We start from the raw sequence: 24,275 nt of genomic DNA, 5'->3' as shown, positions 1-24,275 counted from the left end.
TGCACCCCAAGTGATTTTTTCCACAATCCCGACCCGCCCACCCCCTGCCCCGCTTCACTCACTCCCATCTTTCTGGGCAGATGATCCCATCAGTTCTGATGAAACTGATTAGGACTGTCTGGTAAAAGCTGCCTCTTCTCTGCCTTGAATTTCTGAACTTCACCAATTCTCTTTTCACTTCTAATAGTTTCAAAGCGATGCTTCTCCAGAGCTTTGTTTATTTTATTTTCTCCAGATTGTCGATAGTTGTGCTCTTTACCAGCAAATTTCCCCTGACCTACACATACCCTCAGGTCTCTTCTTAAGCTAAAAAACCAAACAACTTGCTTAGATACTGATTCTGGCTTCCGCCTCAAGGCTGCCACTTCTCCCCACGTGCGTTCCTTCCTCCTGGTTGCAATTCTCATCACCCCGTTTCCCAGGGTTTCCTCCTGTTTCCAGACACCGCCACCTGTCACACTGCCAGCCCACCTTGTATTCTGAGAACACTGACTCTCATCACTTCCTTTTTCTGCCCTTGGATTTGGGTGACCCCATGGCAGTTAAAATCGATCTCTGGAGTGGGAATTTGGAATTCCGAGGAGCCTCCTCACAATCTGATTCCCCTGCATCTTTCCAGCCTCAACTCTTACCATAAAACCTGCCCACCCTGTTGTCTTCGGTCCCTCAAAGCTTCCCCAGAACTGCCCTGTACTTTCTTGTTCTGTGTCTTTACTCATCACCTTCCTCCACTCTCACTCATCTGTCAAAACCCTCCCCATCTTTCAGGACCCAGTGCAAATATCATCTGGCAGAGCCCTTCCAGTCATCGCCGCCCCCCGCTCCCCACCGGAAGTATTCTCTTCAACTTCACTGCCTCGGTATTCAGGAAATGTCTGTGTCCCTCACTGAATGGTACACTCACCCCTGTACTCCTCACACAGCTGGCCTAGAATCCTGGTCTTGAATCCATCTTCCCTGTACGTTTGCAACTTCAGCCTCGTTACCTAGGTTTTCTGACTTCAGGCTCTTTATCAGTAAACTGGGTTAGAAATACCCACCTTCAGGCAAGGATATACAATAGAGAAAGACAGTCTCTTCAGTAAGTGGTGCTGGGAAAACTGGACAGCTACATGTAAAAGAATGAAATTAGAACACTCCCTAACACCATACACAAAAATAAACTCAAAATGGATTAAAGACCTAAATGTAAGAACCGGACTCTATAAAACTCTTAGAGGAAAACATAGGAAGAACACTCTTTGACATAAATCATAGCAAGATCTTTTTTGATCCATCTCCCAGAGTAATGGAAATAAAAACAAAAATAAATAAATGGGACCTAATGAAACTTAAAAGCTTTTGCAAATCAAAGGAAACTACAATCAAGACAAAAAGACAACCCTCAGAATGGGAGAAAATATTTGCAAACAAATCAACGGACAAAGGATTAATCTCCAAAATATATAAACAGCTCATGCAGCTCAATATTAACAAAATAAACAACCCAATCAAAAAATGGGCAGAAGAGCTAAATAGACATTTCTCCAAAGAAGACATAGATAGCCAAGAAGCACATGAAAAGCTGCTCATTATTATTAGAGAAATGCAAATCAAAACTACAATGAGGTATCAACTCACACCACTTAGAATGGGCATCATCAGAAAATCTACAAACAACAAATGCTGGAGAGGGTGTGGAAAAAAGGGAACCCTCTTGCACTGTTGGTGGGAATGTAAATTGATACAGCCACTATGGAAAACAGTATGGAGGTTCCTTAAAAAACTAAAAATAGAGCTACCATATGACCCAGCAATCCCACTACTGGGCATATACCCAGAGAAAACCATAATTCAAAAAGACACATGCAGGGGCTTCCCTGGTGGCACAGCGGTTGAGAGTCTGCCTGCCGATGCAGGGGACACGGGTTTGTGCCCCGGTCCGGGAGGATCCCACATGCCGTGGAGCGGCTGGGCCCGTAAGCCATGGCCGCGGAGCCTGTGCTCTGCAATGGGAGAGGCTACAACAGTGAGAGGCCCGCATACCACAAAAAAAAAAAAACAAACAAAAAGACACATGCACCCCAATGTTCACTGCAGCGCTATTTACAATAGCCAGGTCATGGAAGCAACCTAAATGTCCATCGACAGATGAATGGATAAAGAAGGTGTGGTACATATATACAATGGAATATTACTCAGCCATAAAAAGGAATGAAATCAGGTCATTTGTAGAGACGTGGATGGATCTAGAGACTGTCATACAGAGTGAAGTAAGTCAGAAAGAGAAAAACAAATATTGTATATTCACACATGTATGTGGAACCTAGAAAAATGGTACAGATGAACCGGTTTGCAGGGCAGAAATAGAGACACCGATGTAGAGAACAAACGTATGGACACCAAGGGGGGAAAGTGGCAGGGGGTGGGGGTGGGATGAACTGGGCGATTGGGATTGACACGTATAAACTGATGTGGATAAAATAGATAACTAATAAGAACCTGCTGTATAAAAAATAAAATAAAATTCAAAAATTAAAAAAAATACCCACCTTTTAGGATTAAATTTAAATTAAATTTATTATAACTCATTGGGTGAAGCAAAATGAAATTTCTCTCAGAATTTCTTATACCTAAGGCAAGCTCCAAATATACATAAAATACGTCCTGTTTGCTTTCTATTTGCTGTCATCACAATTCATTTCCAAATAATATACTTCATCTGATGAAAAATATCCTTTTCTCATGGTGTGGTATATGTCTAAGTTTCATCAAGCATCCTTGTCAATAATATTAATTTGACTATTTGCATTAGCATCTTCCTTAATTAAAATCTCATCCTTTTTGCAGATAACCATGATGAAAAAAACTTTGCTGTGCAAATACCATTGAGAGGAATACCTTAACAGGTTATGATAGTAACAGATTAGACAGTAGGTCTGATGTGGCACATCAGGTAAAAAGTTTACTTTTAAATTACCAAAAAAAAAAAAAAAGGAAAGCAAGAATGTTAAAAATAATAAAGGAAAGGAAATCTAATTTTTTTTTTTAAATCAAGAATCCACAAAATGTTATCAATGACAATGATACGTAATGATCTGAGACTCAAGAACAGGGTTTTACAAAATCTAAACTGGGGTAGAAAAATGAACACCAATTTATTTTCTGGACAAAAGAGGATAAATTTGAATAGAGACTGTGAAATTTCACCCAGGTTTTTCCATGGCGGCCCCAGAGTGTGTACACATGCTTCCCAATTAGCCAGCCTGGCTTCTTAGCCACGAGCCATGGTAACTGAGTTAACTTATTTCACAGCCCTCTTTTACTTCACTTACCACCTCAGCATGGAATCTTGGAGTTTCTGCTTTAATTATTTTGCAACTTGGCCCAGACCTTGGTATCACGCACAGTTCATAACCATAGGAGGAAGCAAAATTCGTAGCTGTCACCAATATTCAGGCAGACATCATGGCCAGTTACATGGCAACGGGAGCAAGGCCAGGAAGGAGTGGCCAGCATCTCAGCTAATCAGAACAAGGGCTGCAAGCTATCATGAGCAATGCGGGTCGGAAGTCACAGGATGGAGGTCAACTCAGGGTGGTAGAACCAGGCACTTACAGATGAGAAGCAGACTGGACACAAAAGATTAAGGTTTCAGGCATCCCAGGTCCCAGTCCATCTAAGCAGGCCTGGTCACAGACACAAGACTAGGGCAGCCAGCAAGGATGGAGCCTGATGGCTGAGGAGTTCTGACAAAAGCCTGTGCTGTAGAGCCAGGCAGCCTGGGTGTTAGACTTGTCTAGAGATGTCACGTATCCACTTGGCAGCACTGAATGTTATTTCATCTCACAAAGCCTCGGTTTCCTTATTTGTGGAAGGGAGAGCACAGTGTGAGGAATAAAGTGGGACACCTAGAGGAAGCTCCTAGGACATCTGGTACCTGTCTGGTATCGGACAAACAGACAGATAAGAGTAAAGCTCTTACTAAATGATAATTCCTTTCCCTTTCCCAAGAGGCTAAAGGTGACTTTCCACTCAGCCGCTATCTGCTTTACAGATAGGCAAGTGACCCACCCTCTGAGAATCTGGGAGTGCAAAGCGTGGGAAGCAAAATAATCTGACACTGGTCTTTCTAGTCCAAACCCATCATTACCGCACAAATAAGTATACCTTATTTTTAAAAGTTGAGAGAGAGAGAGAGAGAGAGAGAGGAAAAAAAAAAGTCAATTGTCATTTTTCAAAATGCAGCTCCAGGGTTGTATGACTTCGGGGAGGTCACCTGTGTGCCTGTTTCCTCACGCGTAAGAGCCAGGCTACATATATCTCCCATGTTTTAGGGAGACACAAAACGAAACAAAACTAAACCACCCTGTGAAATCATTTTCAAATTTAAGGCAAAATGTAAATGCCCTTACAAGGACAGTGAGAGGATGACGTTTGACTTTCCATATCTATTTGGCAAGCCAGCTCAGACCTGCTGACCTGAGCTAATGCCAAGCCCCCTTCCCTGAGAGAGTGAACGTGTGCTGGATCAAGTGCACAGAAGATCAATGATAAACCCTGCTTCTACCAGGACAGAGAGCCTGCTCTCTCCTATCAGCCGGGCATACCTTTGCTTTTCATTGAGTCAAGAGCTGACTGGGGACCATAAATCATCAGTTTCCAGAACACAAAGGGATCTGGGTGATGGAGCTGATGGAAGTTCACACATCTGCTTATGTTTTAAGAACAAGGTTCACGGGCTTCCCTGGTGGTGCAGTGGTTGAGAGTCCGCCTGCCGATGCAGAGGACACGGGTTCGTGCCCCGGTCCGGGAAGATCCCACATGCCGTGGAGGGGCTGGGCCCGTGAGCCATGGCCGCTGAGCCTGTGCTCCGCAACGGGAGAGGCCACAACAGTAAGAGGCCCGCGTACCGCAAAAAAAAAAAAAAAAAAAAAAAAAAGGTTCACAACATAATTAGGGCTTGGGTCGCATAATTAGCAAGTCTCCTGGGCTGACCCAAATTAACGTGGCTAACATTCTTTTACGTCTCTTTGTTCCAGAATGATGAACTGTATGGACATGTTGGAAACTGATGCAAATGTGTTCTGCTCTCTTGCATCAACTGTTCACAAACGTGTCTGTGACAGGATCCCCAAGGAAGCAACTAGATTCCATACAGGCTCATTTCAAAACAGACAATAAAGAAAGTTATACACACACAAACTATAAGGAAATGAAATGCAAACTTTTTTTTTTTTTTTATTCGGTATGCGGGCCTCTCACTGTTGTGGCCTCTCCCGTTGCAGAGCACAGGCTCCGGATGCACAGGCTCAGCGGCCATGGCTCACGAGCCTAGCCGCTCCACGGCATGTGGGATCTTCCTGGACCGGGGCACGAACTCGTGTCCCCTGCATTGGCAGACGGACTCTCAACCACTGCGCCACCAGGGAAGCCCTGAAATGCAAACTTTAATAAACTACAGAAGAGTGAGATCGTGTCAATATGAAATTTTCTAGTTTGCTTGTACTACTCTATTGCTCAACTAAGAAAACTAATCTCTTTCTAAAAATTTTTTTATCATTAAAAAAATGCTGCCTATATTTGTGTTCTCTACATTCAAAAGTTAAGAATGGCCCTTATTTCAAGTACTCATTCTCCAACTCCAAGAAATAAAATATGATCAGATATTAAGGATGGTGAATCCAAAAGTTCCTCATTCATTTAATGTGGAACTCTGACTAATATTGAGTTATCATACATATTTAAAACATTCATAACAGTGCCATTAATAAGAATTTTTATGATTATCTCTATTGCCATTATAATAACAATACCTGTACTTACAAGTATAAAAATCACTTCTATGATTATTACTATTGTTATTATAATCTGATTAAACTCAGAGCTGGGCTACCGTTCTCAAGGCAGTCCAAGACCTGCTGGATGAGGTCTCTACTGCCTGAGCGCAGGTACCTGCATGGTAATTAAGCTCCCCAGGTGATTCTGGACCTGATTACCAACAACTGAGAAACACTGTCTCAGACTTATGGGAAATCTTTTTAGATCCTGCAGAATGAAAGGATAAAAACATCAAAATTCCTCCGTTAGAGTAAGTGTGGCTGTACTATTTTACAGTTGTCAGAAAACCATATGAGGTAAGCACACAGGGCCAAAGGGCAAAGCCTCATTTATTTTCACCTACAGGTTGATGATGTGCTTAAAGAGATTTCAGACCAAACCCTTCAGGTGTGAATGCCATTCAGTACCTCTTCTGTATTCAGGAAATTTCTATCCAAATGACCCTTGAAAGGGTCCTCACTGTAGACACTACCATACTTGTCCAGATTAAAAGAACCAAGGGGGCACTCTGAGAACGAGACACATTCTCAGAGCCACATCTGAGAATAAGCCAGTCAGGGATTAGACACATATTTGGCCTACAGCTTGCTGACCCCTACAGAGATGCTGGCTGTACATCACCACTCACTTTTTAAATGAAATAACCACTGCAAGCGATCATACCTGAAATACATAAATAATATCTCCAAAAACATCATAAGATGATCGTCTCCGTTTACTGATTTGAAAATGTCCCAACCTCTGCGATGAATCTACAAGAAACTCTACGGCCAAACACTTATGAAAAGAACTACATCATTAGTATTGAAAAAGGTAAACTAAAATAAGGCTTTTGCCTATTAGATTGGCAAAACTTAAAACATTAATACGATGCAGAATTTGCAAGGATGTGGTAAAAACAGGCATACTCAGACCCTACACTGAAATTTGGTATGATCTTTCAGGATGCCAGTTTAGCAATCTTTACCAAAAGTCTTAAAAATATGTACACACTTTGACCCAGCAATTCCATTTCTAACAATTTATCCTGCAAAAATGTTCAATATGGCACAAATGAGAAAGCAGGTCAGAAAAAAAGTGTGGTGTACAGCCAATAAAAACAATCAGTATTTATATACAGGTCCTCACTCCCTTATCTATAATCTGAATTCTCAAAAGTTCCAAGAACTGAGAGATGTTTTTTGTGATGCATTTATGGGAAAACGTGACCTACTACAAGAATATTTAGAGTCTTTATTCCATTAATTATAAATATTAGTATACTCTGTTGCTGAAATGTTAATGTATTTGATTACAGGGGCCTATCCCATACCTCAATGGGGGTTTTACAAAATATATAGTATATTTCTCATATTATGTTTCTAAAATCTAAAAAGAAAAAAACTTTGAATGCAGAAACAATCTGGCCCACAAAGTTCTGGATAAGGGACAGTGACCCTACATTTATATGTGCATAGTTAAATTTTAGTATGTCTACCTATCGTAATGTTCACAGTGATTTTTACTTTCTTCCTTTGCTTTCATATGTTGTCTAAATTTTCTTTTTATAATCAGCACACTCACCTTTATTTTTATAAAAATCAATGTATTTCCACTTGGGAAAAGGTGGAGGGGGAAAGAATCTGGTTCTTATGAAAACACTCAACCAGATTTCTTAATTTCACATATTATAGCTCTGTTCACATATTATAACTATGTGCTTTATAATTCATAGTCAAGTGATTTTTCTGCTGAATAAGCTTTCCAATCACTTTCTTGATTTGTGACCAAGCTCACCATAGAGTTGTATCTTTACATCATTTATAGTAGTCTAGATCAAGACTTATTGGCAGCCCAGGAGCGCAGAAGCTGAGACACCTTCCTGGGCTCCCATAAAAGATCTCTCCCTGGGCAACTGTCAGAAAACAAACAGATGCCCAATAGTGCCAGATGTATCACCACATGCACCACCCAGAATGACAGGAAGGAGGACAAAGAAAGGGAAATCACAAAAGAAAAATATATATGCTTTCATGTAGAAATCTTTCTCTTGCCTGAAAATTAGAGAACTAAGTAGTTTTGTTGAGCATCTTCTCTCTCTCTCTAATGAGACTGCAAGTCCCCATAAGCAAATACATGTCTAATACTTCCTTTGACCCTAAGAGAAATGAAAAATGCATAGCTTTTAAAATTAACTAACTGCTAAACAAATAACCATGCTATTAATCGAAAATATAAAGAGGTAGTTAAAAAGTTATAGTTGGGAAACAGAAGTCAAATGGATGGTTGTAAGAATTAAGAGTTTAAAAGGCCCACAATAATAGTAGTATCACACAATCAGCTCCATTCCATTAGATTTTGGTTCATTCATTCTATGATATTTACTGCTTCCAACTGCGGATCAGGCAGGGTGCTAGGTACTGAGACACAGCTGTAAGCAGCGCAGTCTTGCCTCTGGCCCTGACAGAGGGGGTGGGAGGACAGGACGGTTGCAGTGGCCGCAGAGAACTCCAGCTGCTTTCTCATAAGGGACTTAAATATGTGTGTCCTGGTGCCCAAGGTGTTTATGGAGTCAAGTACAGCACTGCTTTTTGGAAATTATGAAGCCCAACTCTGATTTTAAAATCCAGCCCGTAAACTTGCAACTGGAGTGATTTGAGACACACATTTTAAACACTTTTTTATTTGTGAAATCAGAATACTACCTGCACCTCACACTTCTGAGCATATAAAATACCTGACATGGTGTTGGGCCCAGGTTTGTTTGTTCGACTGGTTGGTTGGTTTTACTGGGCAAATGTTATTTCTCTCCCTTTTCCTTCCTCCCCACCCACTTCCATTTTCCGCAATGGACTGGCTGCCCCCCCGCTTACTTGCAAACACCCTGGAGTCAAGATAATAAGATACCTTGACCACCAGGAAAGAGTCAGTGCTCCTTGATACCAGCAGTAACATGGATCATGAACCCCTTCCGGGTCACCACCGTTACTTACATTCTAGACCAGCTGTCCTAGGTCTTATCACAGTCTAGGCCACTACTTCCTGGAAACCACTGGTGTACCTGATAATGACTCACGTCTCATTGTTGTGTCATAGCCTCTTCAACATCTTCAAACAATCAGCAGTTTATTCTTACACATTCTGCAGTTTATCCAAAGGCCCATATGTTTCCCCTTACCCAAAACTTTCTGAGAAGAATTTGACAACAACCATTTAGTAGGCACTACTATACTGATGTTACCATCCTGAAAGTTTTGCATCAATTGGGTTTGCATCAAAAAGTTTGTTCTCAGTTTTTCCATAATATCTAATGGAAAAACGTGAATGAACCTTTATGTTCTCTCATTAATGCCCACATCGACTATACAAAGTGGGTAACATTATCACTCTCACTTTTCAGATGAGGAAGACATAGCTTAGGAAGTCTGTAACTTGCTGAATATCCTTCGGCTGAAATCCCATAGAGGTATCAGTTCTGGGATCTTTACTCAAAGGTTAGCCCATTGATGATTTCATATTGCCTCTAGTGGTACAGTCAGTTATTTCAAAGATGGCTCTACTTCAGGCAACTTCAATATCACCAGGGAGCTTGCTTGTAAGGAATGTAGAATCTTGGGCCTTCCCCAGATACACTGAAATACAATCCACATTTTAACAAGATCTCTATGTGGTTTGCACACACTTTAAAGTTTGAGACGCACTGTTCTAGAATATAAAATCGCCATCCCTAACCTCATATTCATTTTGGATGATCCAAAGCTGCCATCGGACTATATGGCAGCTATATGCAAATTAGAAGGCACCTCATCTTCACATAGCATTTGGCAAAATGATAGTGTCATTGCACAAAGAAAATGACAACGCTTCCTTCAGGCCGCCCTTCTCCCCCATGGCTGGGCACACACCACTCAACATCTACAGAGACCATCAGCAAAGTATATGGTATTGGCCATTTTATGCCAATATCAAATTCTTGGCCAAATATCTCACTGACATTGCACTTGGCCCTGCTAAAGCCAAAATTCCTAAAACTCTGACAAGCACTGCTAACGCTAAATTTTCCATTATAGTATGGAATATAGGATCAAGGTCAATTGAAGGATTACTGAATCCAAAAGTATTTTAGCACCCAACTTTAGTGAGGGTTTGGCTGCAGTGCAGTCTAACCAAACAGCTATACACTCTTGTCCCTTTGCCATGAGCACAGCCTGAGGGAGAAGATCAGGCTAGTGCCTCCAAAATACACAAGGAGAACGATGACCTGAACAGCCAAACTCCTACCACGGAGCCACCATTTCAAGAACTGTTCACCACCTCCCAGACAGGCCAATGTCTACTACAGTCAGGACAGCCTGCTTTTTAGCTCAAAACCATTATGCTTTTTACCACAGAGGATGTGTGTACATTGAAAGAAGCAGATCACCTACCAACCAATCTATAATCTTATATATCTCAACGGTGGTATCAAGTTACTTGATATACGCTGGTAATGCCAGTCCTTTCTAAGTCATTTTTCATTTTAAACAAATAACACAAGATTGTAAGAAAACTGCACAACCATCTTACAAAGTAGTGGTGGCAACAACTTAAAGGTTACCTTCTTAGCAAATTCACTTTAACAAACATAAAATCAGGAAAATAAATGTGTTCCAAGTATAGGTTTACAACGAATCAATCAAAACTAGTGATCATAGCTTTAAGTGGAGAATTTTTTAACCCCTTGAGAGGAAAGTGTCACAATATAACGTGACCAAAAAATGTCATTATTTTTTTAAAGTATCAACACATTTCCTTGAGGATGTTCATGTTTGGATACACGCACATATATTCATGAAAATCATAGTATATTAACAGTATGCTATTTAAAAGCACAGTTATGTAGCAAGTATAAGTGATTTGGGGTAAACAATACGGTGAAGAATACAGTACAAGAAACAAGAAGATTTTAGGCTTTGATATATGTGACCAAGATAAGCAAAACTGCCACTTTGCTAAACCCTAAGCAAGCCCCACCCTAAATGTCAACAACAGCAAAAAGTCCGGAACTGAAATTATTTCTTCAGTGGTGTGAGAATGAGGAAGAAAAATGCTAGCATGTCTCATATTCTCACTAGATCCCTTCAAACTCCATTAGGCATTCACTTTATTTGGTTCCAACAAATAGATTCTGACTCTCTAATTGAAAATAGATGCATTGTTTTAAAATTAAAGGGGAAAATCATGCATTACGTGGTTTAAAAGAAGAAGGAAAGTATGTATGTGATGCTTTGCCAGGAGTTAACTAAGAACAGCCAAATGACCAGATTCACAACTTCCTACTAAAATGTGTTAAACTATGCCACATGTATTTTATATGGTGGCTGTCAGCCCATGGACGTCCAAGCTCTGAGCAGCTGAAAGGGATTTAGAGGGAGAATGCTTTAGCAGAGTTCTCACGTGTATTTGGACTAATCAGTAATGTTCCTTAGAGCACTTGCTCTTTTCTTTTTTAAAAACAGCCAAATTGGTTTATGTTGACTTTCATATAGGAAATGTTTAGTAAATATTTGTTGAGTGACAAAATGAAAGATGACAGATACTGCGTTGCACTGGGCAAAGGACGGTCTTTTCAGTAAATGAGTTAATTATATACCCATATGAAAAAAATAAAACCTGACCCCCCACACACATCACACCATACTCTACAATCCATCTGAAATGGATTTTAGATCTGAACGTAAAAAACAGAACAAAGAATTCAGAAGAAAGACCTGCAGATTATTTAAACAACCTTAAAGCAGGCAAAGATTACTTTAAAAGGATCAAAAGGGTAAAAAAATGATAAACTGGACTATATTACAATTAAGAACTTCTTTTCACTTAAAGAACTATAAAGAAAATAAAAAGCAAGCCACAAAGTAGAGACGATATCTGCAATACATTTACTCAACTGAGATTCCTTAATATATGAAGAGCTCCTAGGAAACAATAAGAAATCAGACAACCCAATAGGAAAAAAAAAGGGAAGAAGTATTTTTAAAAAGATAACCAATGGCTGATAAATATATGAAAAGGTGCTCAACATGCCTACTTATCAAAGAAATACAACCAGCGTGACACTACTATCCAGGCACCAGAATAAATAAAAAGACTAATAATATACCAAGTGTCTTCAAGGATATGGCGCAACTAGAACTCTCAAAGGTAACTGGTGGAAGTGTAAATTGGTACAATTATTCTGGAAAACTCTTTGGTAGTATCCACATACTGAAACTGACCAGATGTATACCTTCTGACTCAGCAATTCCAAATTCTAGGTGCGTAACCCAAAGAAATACATGCTTATGTTCACCAAAAGACAGGTACAGGAATGTTTATATTGGCATTATTTGTAATAGCCAGAAACATCCAAATTTCTATTAACAACAGGATATATAAACAAACTGTAGCGTATTCATAAAATGGAATATTATACAACTGTGCTGTCCAATACAGTAGCCACTAGTCACATGTAAATATAAATTTAAAAGATTAAGTGAAGTAAAAATTCAGTTCCTCCATCACACTGGCCACGTTTCGTGTGCTCAATAGTCATCACATGTGGCAAATAGCTACCATACTGTACAGACATAAACCACTTTCGTAAAGTTCTATGGGGCACTGCTATTAAACAGCAATTAGAATAGGTGAATAAATGAAGTAACAACATAGGTGAATTCCACAAGTGTAATGTTGAGTGAAATAAACCAGACACAAAGGAGTATTATACTGTATGTTTCTATTCATACGAAGTTCAAAAACTAATCTATGTTATTAGAAGGCAGGATGGTAGTCCCCCCTCGGGGTTGGGGGTATTTTGAAGGAAGCACAAGGAGGCTTCTGAATTCCTGGTCATGCTAATCTGGATGAACAGGTCTGTATGCAAATGTGTTCACAATGGAAAAATACATGGACAATACTAATGATGTGCACACTTTTCTGTATACAAAAATTACCAAAAAAAGAAAAGAAATCAGCCTCCGTCTGTTGCTCAAGTCTTTCCTTGCTTCAGAGTTCTCCTCTGATGAACATGAACTCAAGATAACTCATCCTGCATAAATGATATGGCATGCCTTGGGATTATGGATTAATTTTAGCCAAGAAAAGGGGATTACAAAATTCATCTTCTATTTTTATATGGCTGACATGGGTATAAAAAGAATAAAGAACTACAGTGGAATAAGGATAAAGTGAGGAGAAAACATGGCTAGGACATATTTGCAAGACATTAAAAGAGAAAAGAAAGTACACAAAGGGATTTTGAAAGCTGATACAGGTTACTAGAGAATCCGTGTTGATCAACTCCCCAGCAAGAGTCCTAGAGAGAAAGGAAAAAGGGGTAAACCAACCTCAGAAAAAGAGGTGGTTGACACATCAAGTGGGTCATGAAAAGTCTCTAGATTCCTTTAGACTATTTATTAGAAAGAAAACTCTCAAAGATTTGTAGAAGCAGTAGTAGAAAGTCTCCCTGTGAAAGTACAGGCTGTCTTTGGTGGCCAGAAGCCAACAACCCAATTAAAATAACTATCGTTACTAACACCACAAAACCTGCAGCTGATTTTGAACTTTGAACACTGTTGTTTTTTTTAAAAAAGTACACAGACATAAATATTGTAATCACTTATGGGACTGAGATGCAAAGAAAGAAAAATCTCCACTGGGCTAGAGACCCCTGTCAAAGCAAATCTGTTTTTAATTGTCTTTTTCTTAAATTCTCATAAGTACTCTGGAATGGACAATGTTCAAAAACGGTAGGAGCTTTAAATTATAACAAATAACTTTAACAACAGCTTCATCTCTTTGTTAGAGTTTTGGAATCAGAGAATCAGCATGAAAAAACACTAGTGCTGGAAAGCATTTTAGAGGTTGTCTAGTCCATCCCTGGTCTTATTTCAGCAAAATGGCCTTAAAGAATGTCACATGTTAAAAATACATTCTATTTTTGAACACATCCAGATAAGGAGATTTCTCTCCTTGGTATCCCATTTCAATGACTGTCACTCTGAGGAAAGTTTTCCTTAGATACCTCCTAAATCTGGTCATGCTGTTTAAGCTATTGTCTGTTTGTTTTATTCTTAATAAAGATGGAAGATAAGTAGTATTTGTTCTCTCCATGATGACAAATTCATCTTATAACAACTTCCAAACATTCTTTTTCTCATTTGCAAGACATTTTCACATAGATTATCTATTTAGCCCTTGAAATATCTTGTTATTATCTGTACCATTCTACAGATGAGGAAATTTAGGCTTAGAGAGTAAAGAAATTTCGGCATAGGGAGGAAATGTGACAATCCCAAGGTTACTCAGTTATTCAGTGGTTTGGCTCAAACTCAGCTACTCACTTCATTTATAACTGTTGCTGTATCACTAACCTCCCAACCTTCCCCGATATCCCACCCTGAACAATGCCAGAAAAAGAAACTGTATTTTAGGACAGGCTTAGCGAATGCTGAGCAAAACTGGAGGGCTTGCATCTATAGAGAATCCATGTGTCATTTTAGTTTTTAAATTGATGGTATGATTTTGCAGTGGATAATTGTGATTTGTGCCGGCATCATTCCTCTTCTTCTACTAACTGTACCCAGACTTCCCTCAGGGACTGTCAATCAAATTGCCCAGCCTTGTCTACAAAGCTGGCACGGAAGCCGGGCTAGACAAATCAGGCAAGTTTTCCCAGGAATTTGAATCCTGAATGGGGTGACAGAAGACTGGAAACGGTCAGAGTTCATGCTTCTCTCAGATGAGTTCCACAGACCTGTCCTGGCTTCCGAGAGTTAGTCCTTCGGCTTCTCCTCAATTCTCCAAGTGACTTCACAGTCCCATCAATTCTTCTTCCGCTTAAGTTAGCCAGTGTTGGCTTCTGTTGCTTGCAAGCAGAGAACCTTGACTGAGACAACTCTTCAGAGGCACAGATACCGACATATACTGATTAAGGTCTGCCTTTATTATGTGCTTATCATACAGGTGACGAATATTAAATTGAAATCAGTCTCTTAGAAAATTACCTCATGTTGAAAAATGTAGTACAGTAATTTTCTTGTTCAACTGATCAAAGGCAGGAACTAGTTGGCAAGTCCTCCAGAATCTTGGCTACATTTGTCTTTTGAAAAATGGCTTCTGGGAGCTTAGATTTCTCAGGAAGCAGAGAATGTTCAGAAAGCTGTAAATGTGCTTAACCAGGTACTTTCCCCGTGACACGTCCTTTCCTGGAAAGGTTCTGGGAGGACCAGAAGTATTTGTTGCAACATGTCCCCTCAACCTCTCCACCCCCAGGAGAGAGGGGAACACAGGAGTCGGGCCTGGAAATTGCTGGCTGGCTGGTCAAAGGCAGCTGCAGCCTAGGTGCTAAAAGAGCCCTGGTCATCAGGACTTTTGGGTCTAACAGTAAAAGCTAGAAGAGGTGACAGTGTCTACCGAACATTAGCATGTGGCTGAGTTGTACTCAATAACCGTCTTGAAGATTCATCAGATTCTTTTCTCTTCCTGGGATTGGCAAAGGGAGCAAAGGCCTTTCAATACGTTGAAACTGCTGTAATACCTGGATTTCACAGTTCACAGAAATGATAAGCCAACAGTAAAGGGACACCAGGGCCTGCTAACTGGAGTGATTCACTCAGTGAACAAAAGCTCCTACAACATTCCTGGCTTCTTGTGGGGGAGATAACAAATTATAAAACAAGAAGCTTGCTCACTGTAAGGTAATCTGCAGTCGAATAAAAAAGTAAGGCATGTGTATATGAAACAACAACAACAAGCAAAGCAGGAAGAATGCCAACTACCAGATACAGGAAGTAAGTACATAAAAATCAGGAGTTCAAAACCTTGTGATCTATTTCCCCAAGCTGTAACTCAAGACAGTTCTTATCATGTTAACATAGAAATTTTACTGTGCTGATTTCAAGGCCCAAAGAATAATCAGAAGATTATTTCCTGCATAAGACAGGAAAGCATAAAATAATAGTGATGAAAATTGTACCTTTTGGAAAGTAAGAAATGACAGAGTAATCTGTCTCATCATTGAATGCCTTGCACCTAGTGGAGCCTTAAATGGATCTTTTGATTTGACTAAGCAACAAATATTTGATCCCTTTCAACATCAGCTATCAAACACTTGTGTTTAGGAAAAAGGCAAAGTAATAGTTAGAAATAAATAAACCCGAGCTCACAGTGTTCAGAAGAAGTCCTCAAACACATTCTCTCACTTGGGCTGAGTCCAAGCAGCTCACCTATAAATATTACTTGTTTGGGAAAGAAAGTCCAAGAACAGGATAGTGGATACACACCCAGGGAGGAATTAATCTGTTTTTTTGGTAAAAGTTTGCAATTTATTACAAGCTCCCCTGGAAATGAAGATTCCTGGAACACTGAGTAAGGGCCCTGAAGAGACATGCAATGCAACACCACTACCTGGGGCAGAGGTTGTGGCCTGGACTCCCCTTGACCACTGTGCCAGCCCCCAGCTAACCGGTGAGACTCTCAATTCAATGTAGTAACACTTACACAAGAGCAAAAGAAATTCCAATATTTCAGCATGGCAGTCCCCTAGCTAGACCAATTTCACAGCAAACAAAACTGTGAACAATTCCTCAGTTAAGAACGGGCCATATCGTCTGTAAGCTACATTCTGCTTTACAAAATATATGAATTTAGCAGCAAGAACAAAAGTTAGGCTGCACAATACTGGAAAATGTTTGTTTTTATTAATGCTACTACCATAGATTATGGCCAATGTGGCAGCAGGTGCAAAGAAGCTTTTTAATAAACCAAATGGTTATTTATGTTATATCTTTAGGGTCACAAAATAATACAAATCACAACACACTGCCTCCAAGTAATTGCTAATAAAATGCACACCAAGTCCTTTAAACTATTTATAAAATATTAGAGCATACTGTAACCAGAAACTTCTGTAGGAAGTTCTAACCAAGACATAAAATATTATTATTATTAAGTAGGTATCATAAATATAAGAAAATAAAAAATTCAAACTTCTTAGCCTGGATTCAAAAGCTTTCAGAAGCACATTCTAAGCCTTTTTTTTTTTTTCCCCTTTGGTTCTTATTTCTTCAGTTCTCCTCTATAGGAATTCTGTTCTAGTAAAACTGGCCAATTTATACACTGCATGCACATACCTTCTTCTGAACATCTACTCTAGCCATTCCTCCTCCCCAAAGTGCCCCTCCCTCAGCTCTGCCCTTGCCTCTTTCTGGACTGCAAATTTCTGCCTAGCCCTGGGTAACCTTCTCTGCCTCCCTGACAGCCCATTGCATTTATTCCCTTATGTATCAACAGCTATCTATTGATTTGAATAATCATTTCAACAATGGTGAGGGACAGGAGGGGAGGCTTTCAGCTGTTTAAGCTTACAAATTATTTACCTATTCATAAAGCAAGTACCTTTTGAACGCCTACTGTGTACAAGATACAACGCCAGGGACAATGAATAATGCCAAGATGCAACTGACACAAGATTTACTTTCAAAGAGCCTAGAAACTAGTCAGGAAAATAAGATCAATACCCAAATCATCATAACTAAAACAAGCTAGGCAACTATCAATACTCCAGTATGGGTTCTGCAAGAGGGTGGGATCACTTAGTACCACAGGAGGAGCAGAGAAGAATGAGGAGGAATCGGCAGTTGGGTGGAACAGGAAGGAGACAGACGACATTATTTCCTTAATAAGCTTTAACAAAGGCAAGGAGGGAGCGGAGCTCAGGAAGTTAATGGAGGAAGCAAGGGGTGATGTCTTCAAATTCATACACGTTGTAGAGAAAATGGAGCAAATGTGAACGTAATTTATATTATGAACTAAAGGGAATTAAACGTACTGAGGAATTCAGATGTCAGTCACTATATCAGGCAGTATGTTAAGTAACCAAGAGATGTGGGAAGATTTCACAGCATAATTATGATCTGAGACAAATCTGTATTATTATAATGCTTTATGATGTTGATTTTTAACTGAACGGTATCCAACACAGTAAAGCCTGCTTAACTAGAATTGATGCAAAGAGCTCAAATAACACACACTAAGCGTTCTTCAATGTGTTCTATGAATAGGGCATAAATTCCACAACATCTTCTACATCTGTGTGTCTGTACAATGAATGATCTTCATATGAAAATTTAACACCAAGGCGAGATCCTGAAGGATTCTTCTGGAGCACCAAGAAAGAGATGAATTTTTGGTATAATTAAGGAGATGGCATTATACTTTAATGTGTAAACTGGCAATATGTATGTATATATGTAAAATATACAAACAGACATCAATTACACCACACACGTGGTAACTCAGACAGAATTCATCAGATCATCATGTTATCAACCAACTGTAGACTGGAAAAGTCACTGGCATTTAAAAAAATTCCTTCTACAAAACAGTCTCACAATTCCAACAAAACAAGCATGCCACCTATTTCAGAAACTCGTTACACCGAGATTTCTTGGGGGGTGGGCTGGGGGAGGGGGGGACCCTGATCCTTTTAAATTCAGACTGCTTCCATATCCAGGCGGCCTCATCTGACTCAGGTACCATATTCCCATGAACCTACCCAGATCTTTTCACTCTTGAGAGTAAAAGCAGGGAGGGTTATTTGTGGAGAGACTCTCGTTGCCATTAGAAAACTAACTGTGAAGGTATCAACTAGATAAGGAGCAGCCAGTTGACTTCAAAGAACCACCCCCAAAAGAAATGTCCGATTTGAAAATGATCTGAATATTTAGAAGCTTCTAAATGGTAACAGAAGCGGAGGTACAGAGAACTGCTTTATTTTACCTACGATTCATGTTTGTGAGTTACATCTCAGTTAATGAGTCACACTGGGCATGCCAACTTCTTCCTAGTACTCATTGATACTGGCATATGGAAATATCCTCAAGAGTAGATTATCAAGAGTACTGAGAGAATGCAAGTTCTGACTGAAGGTCCTAAAATAAATGTAGGTGCAAAGGTAATGTTTTGTAAACAAAAGGTGAGGTTTTACCAACTTATTATAAGATCAGCATCTACAAGTTGTAAGGAACAAAGACTACATCCATCAGTAGACATACTGATTGATTAACAGGAAGACATTTCTACAAATTCCAAATAGATTCCGCTTCCCTTATAAACTCCCAGCATAAACTCAAACCTGGAGACACCCTCAGATGCACCAACCTTGTTGGGCATTATGTAGCTATAATATTTGGAGGGTGATTAATTACAGCAATTGTTTTCACCTGAATAAAAACAAATGATTTTTCTATTTCAAGTAAGAAAAAATGCTGAATATTGGGAAAGTTTGCTTGTTTTCTAAAAAGCTAAAAATTAATTTTTTTTTCCCCCTAACCCTTTCTCAAGTGATTTTAGAAGTTTCCATTACTCTAATACAACTCCAGAGAAACGTGTTTGACAGGTTACTGGAAGTGACAGATGGGCCTATTTTCAAATAAAATTAAGCCTGTGGTACTACTGAAAGGAAGTCACGAAATCCAAAATTAAACTGGACAGAATGGTCTTAAGCTGTTTTTGTTCTTTTTTTCAAGGGAGTACAAAGAGTGGGAGGTTGAAGCAAGGCCACTGCTTCTCATCTGAATCCCCTCACTTGGGTCAATTTGTCTTGAACTGACAAACTGTCTTCTTAAGGTAATGTGTGCCCCTACATTTTAAACATCCATGTATCTATTGTTGAATATCCAAACGTCCTTCGGTGATATCACTAAGACTACAACTCCAATTTTTTATAGCTATAACTTTAAAGACTTAAGGAAAAAAAACAGTTATAAACAACTTGTTGAGCCACTGAAAGCCCCATTTAGGATGAGATGGAAAACGTCCATTAAAAAAAGCTACCACACATCCCAGCTCTTCCCAGGAGGAGCTACGCCTACCTTATTGTGCTCGTACTTGTAGGGGATCTTGAGCGTGTCCATGGCTCTGATCATAGCCTGCATGGCCGTGAAGATGTTCTGATACACCAGCTTGGTGAAGCCCCTTTTGTCTTCATCAGAGTAGCCCGACCCGTGGATGATTCTCATCTGCTTGATAAACGTACTCTTGCCACTCTCTCCTGTCCCTGAAAGAGAAACAACAGCAGCTCATCAGACCATGAGACCTTCTCACAGTCTCCCAGACAACTAAACTAGGAACAGGCCTTGGACGTGACATCTCCAAGGGCCTGCTGAGAGGGGCACCACCGGAGGGGGAAATGCCACCTATGGTGAGCACTCAGCAAAATTAGAGGAGTGACAGTCCATTTCAGAGACAGATGAGCTTTAAAAGAACAAAAAACTGTCACCTCTTTGGAAGCCGCTCAGCATGGAATTTTGATAGTGATTTGTAACCACGTATCTTATATGAAACACAATAAAAATAGCATCGTTTGAACAGAATGAACACTTGATAAAGCTCTCTTCCCTGGAGAATGTCTGAAATGATTCCAGGAGGCTGGGATGCTTAGCCAGGATTTGGATCTGAAAATGACAATGCACTCACATAAATGCTGGTCAGAGAGTGGTAAGACAAAAATGCCTGAAAATTTCTAGACATTTTCTCTTATTTTAAAACGGCGTATGTGGAGAACACAGTACCCAGATAAGAATTAGCATTTTTCAGGACATCAAGTATCAACTGTATTTATTTCCAGGGGCTTTGGTCACCTGAGTTATGCCAAGGAACCACTGAATCCAGAGAAGACACAGTGACTCTCCTTCCTTCTGCCTACTCTTAACTATGACACAGAAATTTACTGTCACTGGATTTTTTTCTTTTGTGTTCTCATTTTTCCCTTCTTCAATATTCCTTTTCAGTTACCATAAGCCTGAAGATAATCCATAACAAAGCTACAAATGCCTGTGGGGAGGAGGAAAAATGGAAACATGAGATCATTTCACTGAATGACAACATATTTCTTCTACAGTGAATCTGAAACTGTGAATCTAAAAACTTCATTTTTTAAAATATAAGTGGTTTTGGGAGTATGTAACTTCAATTCTGAATATCTCCCACTCACTTTCAAATTTCCTTGAAATTTCCAAAACAATAAATGTCTTTGTCTTCTCCTAACAATGTGGGGAAAAAATTAAAAGTTTTTTGGATATTAAACACGGAAGAATATAATAATAATACACAGGATGACTACAGCGTCCTCATTGCCATTTCCTATCAACAAGGCATTAAAACAACAACAACAAAAAGGTGTAAAAGGAGAACTAAAAACTAGGAATACAACATCTGTCCTAATTTTGTTTGGTTTTTCTGGTGGTTGGATTTCATTATCTTTATAAACAATCATGAAAAATTCAAATAAGTATTACGGTTTTCATAGAAGCACCCTTAAATGACTACAGATGTCTTGGTAAACACAGAAGCCTCACATAGTTACAGTGAAAGATGATTTCTAGCCCCACTGTCCAGTGGTCACCGATTCCTTTATCCTTTTCATATGACTTTTAATAAAGGGATCTGCAATTTCTTGAAATATAAAATGAACACTTCCTTTATCATTTTCACATGACTTTTAATAAAGTGATCCGGAATGCCCTGAACTATGAAGTTAACACTGCAATGTGAATGCTATCAACCCATTTTAACAAGATTAATTCCAAGGAGTTAAAAATGAACTTCTTATAATTCCATCCATGAATACTGGGAAAAAAAAACCCAGAAAGTATTTTAAAAGCTACAAAATTGTTTCTCATTACCAGTCAACGATTTATAGAAAGAAACCAGTATACTTACTTTCTGAGCAATTCAAAGTATGGAAGCAAAAGACCTAAATCGCTTCTCTGTTTATTATCCTTATCCCAGAACCAACAGCTTGCTCTGAGGGCCCAACTGGAGACATAATCATCAAATCAGAATCTCTGCCAGTTTTTTCCACACCAAAAACAAGAAGAAATCTTAATATGTGAGGTTAATGGTATGAAAAGAAAAGGAAAGAGAATCGAGCAAGAGGCCTCTCCTAGCTGAGAGGCTTTTATATACTTACCCTCTCAAAATAAAATCAAGAAAGTAAAAGGAGAAATCTAAACCACACTGGCTTGTGTGTCACTTAAGTCGTGTTGGGCAAAAGCAGTCAACGCTTAGCCCCTCTTGGGATCTACACTAATTAAGCCCCTAGACATCACCCTAATGAAGACTCCGATTATAGGTGGAATACGGGACCCAAGAATGAATGAAATGGGGAGAGATTAAGAGGAAACAAAAAAGAATCTAAAAATCAACTCCAAAGTAAGACATGTTCCTGTTGCCTCAGATACACCCAGGGATCCTCTCTCTCCATTTTACCATCTTGCTTGGTGCCCCGGGAGGCTGACTGGGAAGGATTTCACATCAACAGCTCTCTTGTGCTTGGTCTTCCTGGGTTTAGTCCATAGGAGACACCAGGAAGAGACCAGAGAGCAAGAGAATGATGAAGGTGTATCTATTTCCCCAGTTTGCTCCCTGCAAGGGAACCACAGATATGCTGTGTCCCCTTCAAAAGGCTACAGCTCCTGCTGGGTGGCCCCCTCTGGGTGACTGTACCTGCTCCCTCACCTCGCTGGCCCCTGGTTACTGCACTCATTAGCCCTCACTGGTTACCTACACCTGGTCAGCACCTTTTAAACAGTCCCTGAACAAGACTCTTCTCAGTCACCTAGCTGGAGTAGGCCATCTGTTTCCTGCTGAGACCCTGACAGGTACAAACAGCCAAAGGAAAGCATGGGCAGCTTAATAAATGAAGGAACAGGAAGGCAAGGGAATGGAAGTACCCTCTCTTCTTCTTCTGCCCTTTCTCTATGAATCTTGCTGCTTTTGTTCTAGTCACTAATTCACTCTTATAACACTCTTCTGGAAGCCAATCATGATGACAGAGCCCAAAACCAGAATCCAGGGCTCGCTCCTGACCCTCCCCCAAAAGTACTAATAAATCTAATACTTGTCCCCCAGAGTATGTACACGTGAGCCTACTTGTCTCCCCGCAACACACACTTTAAGACTAATCTCCAATCCTGACAGGGGAAACAGTCAGTCATCTCCACCACCTGAATATCCTCTCTCTTATAAAGGAACCAAAAGAAATTTGTGTTCAACCCTTTATACTTTGCCACTTTTAAATACACTGTCATTTTATCCTTTCAAAACTCTATGAGACGGATTTTTTTTTCCTCATTTCGTGGAAAAGAAAAGGCCTTGGAAAGGTGAGGCATCTGAGCTAAGATGACACGGCTGGTAACTGGCAACACCAGAGCTCGAGCCCAGCCTTCAGCTGCCCAATTTTGGTTTGGCAATACTTCCACAGTCATGGCTGCCCAAATCCAGGATAATTAACTTCCACTGCCCGCACTCTAAAAATGTCTCCACCTGGCTTTGACTACACTCAACTTTCATCCATCTAAACCTAATTCTGAATTTCTGAATACTACTTCAATTAATAGGGACCCATTTTGATTCTTGGTACCATCTTCCAAGACTGGCCATCCCTCCCAGGTAAATTTTATTCACAAATTTAATACTCACACTTTGATTCTACTGTATAAATGCAGCAAATTCAAAGTGAAGGCAAGCTTCACTTAAGAGAAAATCTGTGTAATGCAAATGTTATAGGTACAATGATAAAAGTAGTCAAAGTATTATTCTGTACTATGGACTAAAACATCAACCAAGCAAAGAACTCAGCTTCTTCGTTCCGTGAAAAGAGTTCTATCATGGAGACAAATTAACAATTCTTCACAAATGTGTAAGCCAAATTTCATGTTCTTCTCCTCCTTTCATAAACTTATACAATATTCTCAGGGTTTGAAATGGACATTTTATTTCATTTAATTTATGCATGTTAATGGGTTTTTTTCCCCCTATACTTTGGCTGTGTTGGGTCTTCGTTGCGGTGCGCGGGCTTCTCATTGCAGTGGCTTCTCTTGTTGTGGAGCACGGGCTCTAGGTACGCGGGCTTCAGTAGTTGTGACACACAGGCTCAGCAGTTGTGGCTCACAGGCTCTAGAGCACAGGCTCAGTATTTGTGGCGCATGGGCTTAGTTGCTCCGCAGCACGTGGGATCTTCCTGGGCCAGGGCTCGAACCCGTGTACCCTGTGTGGGCAGGTGGATTCTTAACCACTGAGCCACCAGGGAAGTCCCAGAAATGGACATTTAAAAGCTCTACTCAGGGGCTTCCCTGGTGGCGCAGTGGTTGAGAGTCCGCCTGCCGATGCAGGGGACACGGGTTCGTGCCCCGGTCTGGGAGGATCCCACGTGCCGCGGAGCGGCTGGGCCCGTGAGCCATGGCCGCTGAGCCTGCGCGTCCGGAGCCTGTCCTCCGCAACGGGAGAGGCCACAACAGTGAGAGGCCCGCGTAACGCATAAAAAAAAAAAAAAAAAAAAAAAAGCTCTACTCAGGATTAGAATTGAAAAAAAAAACCTGTAACAATAAAACAAACCCCCAGCTGTTCCAAATTATAAAAATGATGCTTCCTAAGGCCACATGGAAAGCACA

At 40.1% G+C, this 24,275-nt stretch overlaps 1 protein-coding gene across 1 annotated transcript in view; it reads right to left on the bottom strand.

Annotated features, from left to right (window-relative positions):
- Positions 1-24,275, bottom strand: part of GNAQ (G protein subunit alpha q) — a 290,925-nt gene that overhangs the window by 166,763 nt on the left and 99,887 nt on the right. Inside the window, exon 2 of the mRNA XM_032634848.1 lies at positions 19,695-19,879. Within this exon, the coding sequence (XP_032490739.1) occupies positions 19,695-19,879 (185 nt within the window). The remainder of the gene's footprint in view (positions 1-19,694; positions 19,880-24,275) is intronic.

Source organism: Phocoena sinus, chromosome 6 (genome assembly GCF_008692025.1).
Source record: "Phocoena sinus isolate mPhoSin1 chromosome 6, mPhoSin1.pri, whole genome shotgun sequence".
NCBI lineage: Eukaryota > Metazoa > Chordata > Mammalia > Artiodactyla > Phocoenidae > Phocoena > Phocoena sinus.
The sequence above is the reverse complement of the archived record's forward strand: the minus strand, read 5'-3'. Positions and strand labels throughout refer to the sequence as shown.